The sequence below is a fragment of the Pezoporus occidentalis genome, unplaced genomic scaffold, assembly GCF_034315485.1.
Source record: "Pezoporus occidentalis ecotype Australia unplaced genomic scaffold, CSIRO_AGI_Poc_V1 ctg49, whole genome shotgun sequence".
Lineage (NCBI taxonomy): Eukaryota > Metazoa > Chordata > Aves > Psittaciformes > Psittacidae > Pezoporus > Pezoporus occidentalis.
Window position 1 is genome coordinate 1,544,225 of NW_026915824.1, and position 13,391 is coordinate 1,557,615.

The 13,391-nt window shown below is 44.1% G+C and overlaps 2 protein-coding genes across 4 annotated transcripts; both read right to left on the reverse strand.

The window, feature by feature from the left end:
- Window positions 1–1,209: 1,209 nt before the first annotated feature.
- OSTC (oligosaccharyltransferase complex non-catalytic subunit) lies at window positions 1,210–5,823 on the reverse strand. The gene is made up of 5 exons (XM_062636683.1): window positions 5,714–5,823; window positions 5,283–5,544; window positions 4,991–5,084; window positions 3,173–3,370; window positions 1,210–1,860 (listed from the first exon to the last, which is right to left on the reverse strand). The coding sequence occupies exons 2-5, from the start codon at window positions 5,419–5,421 to the stop codon at window positions 1,842–1,844; spliced, it is 450 nt and encodes a 149-aa protein (XP_062492667.1). The 5' UTR covers window positions 5,422–5,544; window positions 5,714–5,823; the 3' UTR covers window positions 1,210–1,841.
- Window positions 5,824–8,737: 2,914 nt separating this feature from the next.
- Window positions 8,738–12,894, reverse strand: RPL34 (ribosomal protein L34). 3 transcript variants are annotated; one of them, XM_062636684.1, is made up of 5 exons: window positions 12,817–12,894; window positions 11,890–11,963; window positions 11,687–11,786; window positions 10,846–10,949; window positions 8,738–8,865 (listed from the first exon to the last, which is right to left on the reverse strand). In XM_062636684.1, exons 2-5 carry the CDS (start codon window positions 11,952–11,954, stop codon window positions 8,781–8,783), a joined length of 354 nt encoding a protein of 117 aa, XP_062492668.1. In that variant the 5' UTR covers window positions 11,955–11,963; window positions 12,817–12,894; the 3' UTR covers window positions 8,738–8,780. The 3 variants fall into 3 exon arrangements, with proteins under 3 accessions (XP_062492668.1, XP_062492670.1, XP_062492669.1); XM_062636686.1 differs by lacking the exon at window positions 12,817–12,894 and adding an exon at window positions 12,754–12,775; XM_062636685.1 differs by lacking the exon at window positions 12,817–12,894 and adding an exon at window positions 12,704–12,714 and having other exon boundaries at window positions 11,890–11,966.
- Between the last annotated feature and the right edge of the window lie 497 nt (window positions 12,895–13,391).

A 13,391-nucleotide genomic window follows, 5' to 3' on the forward strand; every position in this document is an offset into this window, starting at 1 on the left:
ACCAAACGCAGATGGGCATTGTCAGTAGTTACAGGAACTTTTTTCATTCACTGAAATATTCCTAAACCCCCACAGCAGAGGCCACCTGCTGTCACCTGTAAAGAATAGCAGGCATTTACAGAAAATACCAGCCCTTAACTGGAGATGGGATTCCTATAATGCACAACAGTACCTCTGCAGTTTATTTGACAGTGCTCAGCAAGAATTTTCTCTTGGGTAACAAAGAAACCTTCAACCCACATCCAAAATGAAACAATCTCCAGTTGTGCATTCTTACATCTTGATACCCAGCATACACCTAATCTCTGGGTGGTCTGTCTTCTGCTCTGCATTTGTTTTCCCAGTTCTGTGTCATGCTTTGGCAGAGGATCATACCAGGTTCAGTTCATAGCCTGTGATCGAAGAAACATACGGGATTACTCAACCTTGTTTGCTGCAGACAGAATCATCACTTGAGTTTTACTCTCCCAAAGCACTCTTCTACCTTGCAATTATAAGTCCACTTTATTTGTTCCAAGTTACGTCACCTAGCATGTAATTATAATCAAATTCATTTCCTAGATATAGACATTCAACCATGCCCTTAAAACTACTGTTAAAGAGCATGCTTATTTAGAATCAGCTGCAAACATGAAGCCTGATGCTGAACTGCAGTGGAACAAGTACTGAGCCTGAGGAATCTTGATTATACTCAGTGAAGTGACTTTCTGGTTTGACTTCACTCTCAGGTGTATTTAAAAGTTGACTTACATGACCAGCTATTTACTTACATAATACCAGTCCTCCCCCTTGAAGGTAAGCAGATGTCTCACTGAAAGCAGTGACAGCTTTGAAGGTAACTGCTTGGAGATGACTGGAAACTACAGTTATGAACCTTATAAAACAGGTTAAGCTACCTTAAATCTTAATGACAAACATCCAAGATAAGCAAACGAAGTCACACTGCATGTAATGAGGGAGTGAAAGTGACATATCCTGAAGGCAGATGATTAACAGACAGCTCAAAAAATTTGATTAAGTATGTGAACAGTACTACTCACTTTACAACTTTGGGAACATTTCTCACTGACAACTATAATACAAATGAAAACAGTGCTTTAAACACATATTGCTTGCAAAAAAAGACATTTAAGGTGATTTAGAGAGTTATTTCCTTCCCCAAAATGCAGTACTTCAATGAAAAAAAAAACCTTCAGAAATTGCATTGAGTAATTTTGTAGAAAATAAGTTTTATTTGGCTCCTTTCATACACTTTTTCAAAAAGAAATGCACATTCATACAGTTTGCCTTCCCAGTGCATGTTTGGATTTGCTCACATATAGCTATTAATATCAAGGCAAAAGGTGCCTTCGATATCATTTCAAACACATTGTATTTTGACTGTAAAGCACCCAAAGTTACTAATTTTCTAATTATAACTTGGAAAGAAATGTTTCTAGTGTTTCTTCTCCAATTCACACATATAAGTGTCTGACACAAGGAAAAGGAGACAGACCTGCAACAAAGAACTGTCAAGCCAATGGCTACCACTCATTTCAAGTGGAGCTAGAGATAGGTTCTCTATTTCATACTGAGTTCGGATATAAAAGAAAAACCCAGTTAGGTAACTTGCTCTTTTCAAAAGCTCAAACAGCATGGTAATACATTGCTTCAAAGCCACAAATCAGCCACTGGTAGTGAGAGTTTATTTGCAGAGAAAGCACTCTTTCCCCAGTTGTTCCTCATGGCCAGGTTTCTTTCCTGTTGATGGTGACTGTGGAATTTGGTTTTTGGTGCTTCTTCTTAAACACTTCCTGAAGAGGAGTAAATTCAGCTCAAACTTTCACACATCACAAGAAGTACTAACCCATCAAGTAGCCCCTATAGAAAAAAAAGTTAGAAACCAAGTTAGCAAGCACAAGCAGCACTTCTCAAAAACTGAGAGAGCAAAAACTTCAGACAGACATAAACTCTGCCAATCAAGGCTATTTGAAATAGTAAGTCCCGTACAAAGTACAAAGTAGCCAGCATAACTACATGCTTCTTCTTCAGCTGATTTTCTTCAATGATCACTAAAAACAGATTAGCCTGTTCTCAAACCAGCTTTGGTAATTGGAATTTTTGAAGCCCATGTTACACCCTCTGAAAGGTTCTTTATTTGCACCCGCTACATAAACTACCAACATTCAGATATTGAGTATAACCCCACATTTTCTGACACGACAACTCTGGTCTCTCTTTCTCCTCCATTTCTCTGAAGCCTTATTTCTTTAATGAGTTTAAGAAAGAGAACTGTTAAGACACGTGTACTCAATGCAACAAGAAAATACATAGCATCAACAAAGCAAGAAAATACAGAGCAGGTCCCTATCCAGCAACCTGCCACTAGGGAACCCATCACTTCTGTGTGCCAAAACAGAATTTTTAACTACACTCCAAAGGTTAAAAAAAATGTATTTAAGAAATAGAAATTACTATAACTGTTAAGCCATGGAGCCACTCCAAAAATTAACTACCAGTTAATCAGATTTCAGCTATTCTTACATAAAATAGATGGAGTAAGGAATAAACAGGGTGGGAAGGGCAAACTGAAAATCCTGCATTTGGATTTTGCAATGCGTGAAAGCTCCAGATCTTTCCTTTTTGATGTGTGAATACAGAGGTACTAAAATGCCACATATATTGTATGCTTCAATGTTGCATTAAGTCTTCCAGCAACAAAAAAACCTGAAACATCACCTTTACTATAGGACTGCTTTGGATGACTCTGAATACTCATTACTGCTGCCATCAGTTCTTCTAGTTATGATTTTTCATGTACATTATCACTACAAGGAACTCATTTGCCTTCCTTCAAGTTCTTAAACACTTGCTTTTTCCTCAAAGCCCTACCTTGACATTACTTTTACCAGACCAGTACATACCCAGGCTACCTTAAAATTCATTGTAACTCAGACTCACTAATCATATCTTCAGACATACCAGGAATGGTCACCTTTCCTAAACCACAGCATAATCATACAGTAGCCAGCTCCAAAAAGCACTCAAGGTAGATTATTCCAAAAAAGCATTGAAAAAAGCAACTTACAGCCAACCTGCAGATCTTTAACATTCCTCATTTTATTTTCTGTTACTCTTAAATTTCACATAGGCACACAAAGAAGAAAAGCTGAAAGACTATTAAATCACTTACGGTAATTTCATCCTCATGAAAACTCTGGCCATGAAGAAGCTCAAGAGCACGCTGACAAATCCAATAAAGAGCAAAAGAAACCTATTCAGCTTGGGGATATTTGGTGCATTGGATCGATCCAGAATGATGAATCCTATGCCACCCATTGTGAAGAGGAAGCTGGATGCAAGCCCTTCCATAATATATTGTCCATTTACTCTAAAAAAAAAAAAAAAAAAAACAAAAAAAACGAGACAAAAAAAAAGGGGGTGGGGGAAAAAAGAAGGCACAGGAAGAGGAGTCAGAAAACAGAAAAAAAAATTAGTTCCAAACCCCGTCTACTCAACCTACTTTAGCTGTACAAATACACAGGATGACTAACTTTGATGGCTGACTTTCTAACAAAAAGTAGGTATGAAAACTGACATTAGGCAATTACATCAAGGTTTTGACATGCAATTTGTCTCCAGGAGTGATAGTCTGCAAGGTGACCAGTCAAGCATGCTAGTGGTTCTATACGTAACAGGGTATGCTAATGGCTATCACACAAGCTCATCAGTTTTTGGAAACATCTAGTCTATGGTAGAACCTGGTTTCACAGTCTCAAGGCACAAAACCACAACCCCTGGGCCACTGAGCTTTCCAAGTCTTATTTCCATCCCAATGTTTAGGCAGCAGAGCCTGAATCTTCATCTCAATACAAATCCCACTCAAAGCACTATATTAGCATATGAAGCACATCTACTGGCTCCAGCACACAGCAAAAGCAGTTCCTGCCTGCAGTAATTTTTGCTACCTGCTCACTAAGTGTACACATATTGATTGTGGAGACCCAGCCTGAAAGTGTCCCAGCTCTCTGTCAATCCACAAGACCAGATTTCCTTCTTCTAAAGCTCAGATGGAAAGAGAAGAAGCAGAGATGCAGAACAAACATTGCACCTGGATCACCAGCCTCCAGCTTCCCACAGTCACTGAACCCTTTTCCTATCCTTGTAATTAGCAATATTAACAACCTCATTAAATTGGTTTGGATGAAGCTACTGTAGATACTAGTAAATTATTATTGTATATCATTATCATCTCCTATCCTGAAAACAATGACATCTTCATGTTGTTTCCACTGAGTTGTACTGAACTGCTATCAACTCACTGCAGTAGCCCAATTCATCCTCACTGCAACAAATCAAGGAAGCCTGAGACATATACTACCATCTAGTTGAAGTCAGAATTTGGACACAAGGAGTATCACAGACCTCACGGATTCAAAGAACATTTTTTTGTATTTAACAAAAAACATTATTTGTTCCCACACACACTAAAAACAGAGTTACAAATGTAGATTTAAACCTTCTCAGACCAATTAGTTACTATATTTGCAGTAACATAAGTAAAAGGCTCAAAGACTCTTGTTAGGCATTTATAACTATGTTTCCCACCCTTAGACAGAAAAGTTTCAATTACACTAGAGTTTAAAAGGCCAGAACCTGAAAATTCACAAACATTACGTAAGCTGTTATGAAATATGATCAAACACATCCTCATCCACTATGAAACTCAACTTTAATAGCAAGGGCTTGGAAGAAAAATTAGTACTGACAGAAGTACAGACTTTTCACTTGTAGAAGTTTTAGAAGGGCTGAGATTTTCTATTTCCATTGATGTCAATGGTTTTTTTGTAATATTTGCAAACTGATATAAAACAGATCCTGCCTCACACAGAGGTCAAAAAAAAAAAAAAAAACGTAAATGCAGAACTCTGCAAGGCAAGTTTATTTCCTTGTGCTTAGGCCTTTACAGCACCTCTCCTGCTAAGGCACAGCTCTGCTCCTACCCTCTTACCTGTAGGCCAAGAAGGCCACCGGCCTCTGGTGCCCGTGTTCATCTGTCATCGACCCCACGCTGGGAGGTTCCACAATTACATCGTAGATAATCCCTGTGGAGAGAAAAGCAAGCGACACTTTGAGTCGTGAATAGCAAGCACTACCCCAGCACCGCAGGGATGCTCGGGCTTGGAGCAGGCTCCTCTTTTACCATCGACCTGGAGCCGGGCAAGGGGGAACTCTGTTGCCCGGGGCAGGAGCCAGCAGCCCGCTCCGCACCGCACCTCCAGCCCCACCGGCTCCGGCCTCACCTCCGGTGATGAGGAAGTAGGACACCACCACCAGCGCGTAAACGGTCATAGCCGAGGGCATGTGCACCCAGCTCGGCCGCTTCAGCTTGATGTTGGGACACTCGAGCACAGCGAAGGGCAGGCGGAACAGCGTCTCCATGGCGGCGGAGCGGCCCCGCGGACAGCCACGGCCCCGCTACTCCTTCCCCTGCCCTGCCCGCCCCGCCGCGGCCGCCCTCCACCAGCTGACACGAAGGCGGAAACGGAAATCGGCTTCCGAGTCCTGAAAGGGGTAAATTAGTAAATTTTTAAAAAGCCAGTCTAAACGAAACACCCAAAAGCTACTCCCGGGACGGAATGTCAGACATAAAGCACAGATTTTTTATTTTCGCTGCTCAAAACCACCTGGAAACTCAGACCTCTTATGGGAGGCTCTACCCCATCTTACTCACCTGCCAGGACCCAGCAGCCCTGACGTGTCGGTGCCGGGTAACGGAGCTGCGCTTGGGGCGGGGCCAGAGCCAGCCACGTGTCCGCCGCGGCTGGGTCCGGTGGCGCCGAGCAGCTGGCGTGTTTGCGTTTGAGTGCACAGGCGCTCGCCGCCAGCCCCACCATGGAAGACTCCTACGGGCAGGTGCAATTCCAGCCCCGCAGCCGCCGCCAAGGGCCGGAAGCACTCTGGGGGGGGGGGGGAAGCATCCCCGAGCATCGCGGCAGTTTCCTGGCAAGGGGGAGTAAAAGCCACGTCCCGCTCATCAGCTTGCGCAGCCGGGCTGGGGAGACACAGGTCCGAAGGAAAGAAAAAGATCGGTAGCACTGCTCACCCGATTCCATGTGACTGCAGGGGTGCAGGGCCGTGATACCCCTTGGCTGCACCGTGGGATGTGGACCTTGGTGTCATGGTTTAAGCCCAGCCGGCAACCCAGACCCATACAGCTGCTCACTCTCCCACCTCTTCCTGCCCCCACTCCCAGAGGACTGGGAGGGGAATCGAAAGAATGTAACTCCCACGGGTTGAGGTAAGAACAGTCCAGTAACTAGGGTGTAACACAAAACCACTGCTGCTACCATCAATAACAGTAAGGGAAATAACAAGGGAAGAGAATACAACCGCTTACCACCTGCACACGGATATCCAGCCCGACCCGAGTAGTGATCTAACCCTTCCGGGTTAACTGCCCCCAGTTTTATGTACTGGGCATGACATGCTGTGGTATGGAATTCCCCTTTGGTTAGTTTGGGTCAGGTGTCCTGTTTGCTTCCTCCTGGCTTCCCCTCCTCCCTGGCAGAGCATGAGACTCAGAAAGTCCTTGGTCAGCGTAAACATTACTGAGCAACAACTAAAAACATTGGTGTTACCAACGTTGTTCTCAGGCTGAAAGTCAAAACCACAACACTGTACCAGCTACTAAGGAGAAAAATGACTGCTACTGCTGAACCCAGGACACCCATCTTGTCCTGGCTGGGGCAGAGGCCAGCAGTCACACACTGGGACTATGGCAGATGGGGGGGATAAAGTGCAGCCCAGCAGCTGCCAAGAGCAAGCAGGGTACCTGCCCGTACCCTGATCATCTTACTCCTGTAAGGGTCCTGTAAGGACCCTTACAGGAGTATTCTGGTTTGCCGGCTGGGCTTAAACCACGACAGTTCTAATGGATCATTTCCAGTCTGAGCCCTCCTCTTTGGAGGAATCTCCCTCTCAGCATCATTATCCTGTGAACAGATGTTTATGACACTTCTCCCAATTATTCCAAAAGTATTCTCCCTCCACTGTGCCTCTTTTCCAAAAGCCCCAAGAAAAACTTTTAATCTCCCAGCTTTTCATGTGAAACAGGAGCACTTCTGGGGCAGATTCGTTACACCTGCCCTACTTGCTACTTCTGCTTTAAAAACATTTTTCCAGCATACCAAAGTATTGACTTTTGTACTGGCAGAGTAAGGCAGTAACTAATAAAATTCTAACCTTGTAAACTAACTATAGTAAAGACACCTAAAAAAGTCAGGATACTGATGTTAGTCTTAAAACCTCTTTTAATCAGCTATAGCCTTTGGAACAAGTTTTGGCATAACCCAAGCTGAAGAGAAAGAAACATTTCATATTTAAAGCTACATTAGTTGGGGGCAACGTTTATCCATTCTGGGAATACTGACAGAATTATTTTAATGCCTTGGGACTTTGAATCCATTCTTGGGGAAGTACAGCTCTTTTCACCATGCACAGCATTAAGCCAGTTACCCTGGACATGAGCCCCTTCCTGACATTGAACCCAGGGAACACCAACACCACAGCTGTGAGTTTGCAGGCAGGTAACCCCGAGTACAAGCTCACTGCCACCAAAGGGCAGGCCTTTTCCTGTGATCTGTTTCCTGGCTGACCGTAAAGACTGACAAGCTTCAGGGCTAGGCATGGTGCTGAGAGCACAGTCCAGAGGAGGAATGCGCACACATCCCTAGGAACCACAGCCTGAGCAGATCCACAACTGATCCTCAAAACCTCTCCAAATGGCATCCTCACTGCTCCCAGTAAGTCTGTGTGCTCAGTAATTATTTCTCCTCCTTCCTTATTCCAGTACTGGAGCTGAAAGCTCACTACTTTTTGAAGAAAGAGTTACTAGTAAAAACAGATACTCACTTCTTCCCAGACACTAAGACTAGTTCCAAAATTCAGAGCTGGAGTAAGGAATACCACTGCACCTGCAGTTAGTGCAAGAATAATCCAACACACTCCTGGATAGCATTAAAGGCACATTTACAGTTCTTCCTACTGAAGAGAATGAAGCCAATGACAGTCTGTTCAAGCTGCGCTCTGGAGCTCTTCCTGAATCATACATCCAACTGCTGACCCAGAAAGCACCTAATGAACAAAGAGAACAAATACAACAGGCACAGCTTTCTTTCAGGAGACCCAGATGCAGCAGTATACAGCTGCCTGCTAGATACGGAACTGGCTTTGAGAAGTCAAGCAAGCTATTCCTCCCATCCTCAGACTTGAGTAACTAACTAGCACATGCTTCTGAAAAAAAGTAACTATCTTACACCTATACTAGCTCTCTTCTTCATCTGACAAGCTCTCTTCCAGTCCTTAGTTTTAAGTCTTCTCTTGTTTGCTTTTCTTTTCCAGATGACTTTCTTCTGAGTGATTACTCACTTTCTTCTGAGTGATTACTCACTTTCTTCTGAGTGATTACTCACTTTCTTCTGAGTGATTACTCACTTTCTTCTGAGTGATGTCCTCTGATGACTTCATACAACTGCATTGCTCAAAGTTACTCCAGTCTCTCTACAGGATTGTGAGACAGAGCTGAGAGTCCTTTTTAACCAGAACTCCTCCTACCTGCTTGATCTCCCAGTCTGAACACAGCACAGAATCCTGATTTACAGGATTTGCTTCACCAGACCCCAGGTACTGCATCACACAAGCTGTGAGAGGCAGCTCCTACCAGCTTTGTTTAGCAAATGGAATGACTGTACACAAGAAAAGTGGAGCTTTCATTTATTGGGCTGAAACTGCAAAAAGATTCACTTTGACTTCTGGCTCTGTGCCTGTGCCTTCAACACTTTCACAACGATCTTCTGCTCCTCAATAAGAAAAGCTCTTTTGATTCTGGAAAGGAGATAAAACAACAAAACTTTAAGACCTTGTCTATTTAAGTGAAAACACAAAAAACAAAGTTATAATTAGTTCTGCTGTCTCCAACATTAATTACACATGTGGTGTTAGTTCCAAAAGTACATGAAAAGCAAAACCATCAATGTATTTTGTCAGCATCAAGAGACAGGGATAGTGAACAAATGCACAAACACAGCAATCTGGGGAAGGTCTACTGCACCTGCAAACTTACAGTGAGCGGCTTGTAGGCAACCAAGGTAATACCTGATGGCTAAACACTGGAAAAACTCCCACCTCCACTAGCTTCAAAGGCAAAATCAAAACTCCTCACTCACAAATTTAGACATTGTTAAAGTCAGAACTGCTGTGACCAATCACAGTCAGCTCTCTTCCTCAGAACTACAGAAAACTTTATGCGAGTCCAGTTACCAAAACAAGACCAGTTCCTCCCTGAGGATTAAAGCTCCCATGTGCATAAAACTCTGGCAGGGCAAGCCATGCCTGAAGATAGCTGTCTCTGAAAGACATGTAAGGCCACCATGCAGATGGACGCGACAGCACTTATACATCAACAGCCCACTTGATAGCTTTGAGCTAAAAACACAAACACACCATTTCAGTGCTGTTCCCTGTGCATTCTGTATATATGGCTACTTCTGCAGCACACAAAATCTACCAAAGATGCCTAAAACAGATGCAGAATAGAGTGCAGTTTAGGGAGAATAAGAATAAAGCATACTCATGTACTAAAAAAGACCTACCAAGCTCATGAGGCGTTTGGGAAAACATGCAGAAAAAAGACTCGCCCAACACTGGGAAGTTACGCTACAGATCTGCAGCTGTAACAACCAGTCTCCAGTGGCATCTAACATGATTCAACTCAGAACTCACACAAGAAAAAAGACTGCTGGCAAGGTCTGCACTACAGATGAAAGAACTGGCATTAGATTGCTGGCTCCAGAGATACGCTTTGATTACCATTTTCAGGGATGTCGTTCTTTGTAATACATGTTTTTCCTCAAACTTGCCAAGTAAGTATAGGATGTATAGGTGTTACATAATAAAACTGAATTCAGTGACACGAGGATGATCATGGGACTGGAGCACCTCCTGTATAAAGACAGGCTGAGAAAGTTGGGGCTGTTCAGCCTGGAGAAGAGAAGGCTGCGTGGAGACCTCATAGCAGCCTCCCAGTACCTGAAGGGGGCCTATAGGGATGCTGGAGAGGGACTCTTCATTAGAGACTGTAGTGATAGGACAAAGGGTAATGGGTTAAAACTTAAACAGGGGAAGTTTAGATTGGATATAAGAAGGAAATTCTTTCCTGTTAGGGTAGTGAGGCACTGGAATGGGTTGTCCAGGGAGGTTGTGAATGCTCCATCCCTGGCAGTGTTCAAGACCAGGTTGGACAAGGCCTTGGGTGATATGATTTAGCGTAAGGTGTCCCTGCCCATGGCAGGGGGGGTGGAACTTGATGATCTTAAGGTCCTTTCCAACCCTAACTATTCTATGATTCTATGACATCCAGCAAAGTCCATCTTAAAGCTTAACCACATAAGGATGCTTATATGCAACCAATCAATAGTTCTGAATCCCAAACTGCATAAAGAAGCCTAACTGATCTTACACTAGTATCTCTGCAGAATACAGAAGAGCAGGCCAACAGAACAATCTGGGCTCAATATAAAATATAAAAATCCAGGATAAGCAGACTGTTTAGCACCAAAGCAACAGTGCGGTAAAAAATAATGAATAACAAACTTGCTACAGAGAAGCTCCACAGCAGGAATTAGCTCAAATCAGAGGGATAAAATTGCATTCATCACTACTAACGTGCCTCGTGCCTGACCCTCTCATTTTACTATACCAAAGCCAGACAAGTGTTTTCAAAGTTTTGGTCCACACTAAGAAAACACATGAGATGTAAAATGTCATGCAAAGTACAAGAATAAAGCTGGCTTTCTGTAAGCTTACCTGTCGCGGACACACTTGGCACACATGGAACCACCATAGGCCCTGCTAACGTGCTTCTTTGTTTTTGACAGCCTCATAAGAACTTTAGGACGCACAGCACGAACCTACAGAAATCAAAAATGAGAAGTGTATCATAACAGAGTACTTTTGGGTAACAGCTGTATCAAGAAAATTCACTCTAATAATTTAAAATAGCAGCAACACCTGAAGTTGACTATTCAAGATGCAAAAAAGTGACTGAAATCGCAGCTTGTAATATGTGCCATCTTCGGTATTCCTAAGCTGATCTTTTCATTCTACCACAGGATTTCACCCATAGACTCATTAAAAAATTATTAGAAAAGGACTGTTTTCCCAAGGGCAGGAACTGCTCAAATATTGACATTACTCAAGCATTCCCACCACTGTTAAGTGCAACAGCGTTACACCAAGAAAACAGTTTGAAGAGAGACATAATTTTAAAAACATTCATTCCATTTTCCTAAAGCTGAAAGCCCACCTAACAAATACAACCTAAAGACTTCTAAACCTGCTACAGAATCACCTCAAAGAAAATTTCAGCCAGTTACATCTTACAGAAACAAGAGTTCAGATATAAAGGAATGAGAACCACAAGCAAAAATTATTTCTGTGGAAGAACTTTAAAAAGGCACTTACTCTTTTAGCTTTCAAAGCTTATTTTACCAGTTAAGTTTTACAACGTTTGGATAAAAATAGTTTTAAGAAAGTTTTTCCAACAACAATTAATCAACAAACAGACATACTATATTACATACAAAGACTCTCTGTAGGGAAAAAAAAACAACATTAAAAGTCATATGCCAGCAAGGCTAAGACTTACACCACGAAGTCTTCCTGGACAGATACCACAGGCTGACTTGGGAGCCTTCCCCACCTTCTTGGTGTAAAGGTAAACAATCCTGTTCCCAGGTGTTCGGGACCTAAATATGGCAGAAAAATACTCAGCTAACATAACAATCAGAACTTAAACTCGGCTTTCTCAAAATGTAGATTAGGTTTTCATCAAAACTATGTCTTACTTACAGTCTGGTCTTGTTGGAAGCTGTGTTGTAGGACAACCTACGGCGGTAAGTCAGGCGCTGAACCATTTTTTACACCTGTATTAGTCAAAAATAAAGCAGTACTACTTTAAAGGCTCAACATCCATATGGAAATTCACATATCACAGCATCACCTGCACTGAAGCACTGAGCAAGATCTGAATCAGCAGTTGCTGATTCTGTATTAAAAGAATTAAGGCATTTCCTCATCAATGACAGCTGACAAAACTACACTAAAACCCAACAAAATAGGTTGGCAGATGGAACATAATTTGCGATAAACGTTCATGTGACTAATCTGAACACAGTTCAACATCCTGATCTTGTCTGTATGATGTCACGCTCCCCTAGAATACTGCTTAACGCTTTAGCAGCTGTGTATTATTATCTTATCAACACAACCTCCACTGGCAAGACTGAAAGCCGAGATGAAGTAAACCCTCCCTTTTCCACCTCTATCTGGCAGCAAACTGTATTAACCGTGCTCTAGACCCAGACCAGAATCATTCTCCGGGCCGAGCACAATGCGACAAAGGCAGCGAAACTCTCAGAACCCCGCACCTACAGCGGCCCAAGGGAACAAGGCCCCGGCAGCCGTTAACAGCCCCGCAGCTCAACCGCTGCTGCCGAGCCTTGCACTTCTTGGGCGCCGGGCTGGTGGGAGGCGAGCCTCAGCGCCGCAGCACCGGCTCGCTGCGGCCCGGGAGACGCGGGCTCCTGTCGGGAGCCCCTCAGCGGAGGCCCGGCCTCCCCGCCCTACAGCTCTGGCCCCTCTGCCGGCCCAAACGAGGGCCGCAGTGCCGCCGGCCCCTCGCCACAACCCCCGAGGCCTTTGACCGCTCCCCACCGCCCGCCGAGTCGCGGATGGGGGTGGATGAACACCCACAGAGCTTCAGTACCCCCGCCATACCTGGTGCCGCCGGACCCGGAAGAGGAAGCCGAAGCGCGCGGGTCAACATTGAAATAGAGACGCTCTGAAACCCGGAAGGAATAGCGGCGCATGCGTGCTGTGGCTTGTGTCGGCCATGGTTGTATAGGTGGCACCATGTTGTACGGAAGCGGAGGAGAAAGGGTAGCGCCATGTTGTACGTCTGGGACCGGGCGGGGCGCCGCTCAGCGGCAGGAGCGGGAAACAGAGCCGGCAGCACGGGCAGCGGAGCTGGTGAGATAGTGTGAGGGGACGTGGTAAAGCACCACAGAATCCTCTCTGCCGCAAATCACAAAATGATTCAGGAGGGACCTTAAAGATCACGCAGTTCCAACCGCCTGCCACGAGCAGGGACACCTTCCGCTAGACAAGGTTGCTCAAACTTGACCTTGAACACTGCCAGGGATGGGGCTCCTCTGGGCAACCTTTGTCAGTGCCTCACCACCTGCAGTGAAGAATTTTTTCCTAGTGTCTAATCTAAATCTCCCGTCTGTCAGTTTAAAGCCATTCCCCTTGTCCTAGCTGTTACATGTTGTTGCAAAAAGTCCCTTACCAGA

Coding starts and splice junctions, on each gene's coding strand:
- OSTC (XM_062636683.1), bottom strand. CDS start 5,421: ATGGAGACGCTGTTCCGCCTGCCCTTCGCTGTGCTCGAGTGTCCCAAC. Junction 5,085..5,282: donor CTACTTCCTCATCACCGGAG/GTGAGGCCGGAG, acceptor TTCTCTCCACAG/GGATTATCTACGATGTAATT. Junction 3,371..4,990: donor GTGGCCTTCTTGGCCTACAG/GTAAGAGGGTAG, acceptor TTTTTTTTTTAG/AGTAAATGGACAATATATTA.
- RPL34 (XM_062636684.1), bottom strand. CDS start 11,954: ATGGTTCAGCGCCTGACTTACCGCCGTAGGTTGTCCTACAACACAGCT. Junction 10,950..11,686: donor GTCCAGGAAGACTTCGTGGT/GTAAGTCTTAGC, acceptor TGATTTCTGTAG/GTTCGTGCTGTGCGTCCTAA. Junction 8,866..10,845: donor GCCAAGTGTGTCCGCGACAG/GTAAGCTTACAG, acceptor TCTCCTTTCCAG/AATCAAAAGAGCTTTTCTTA.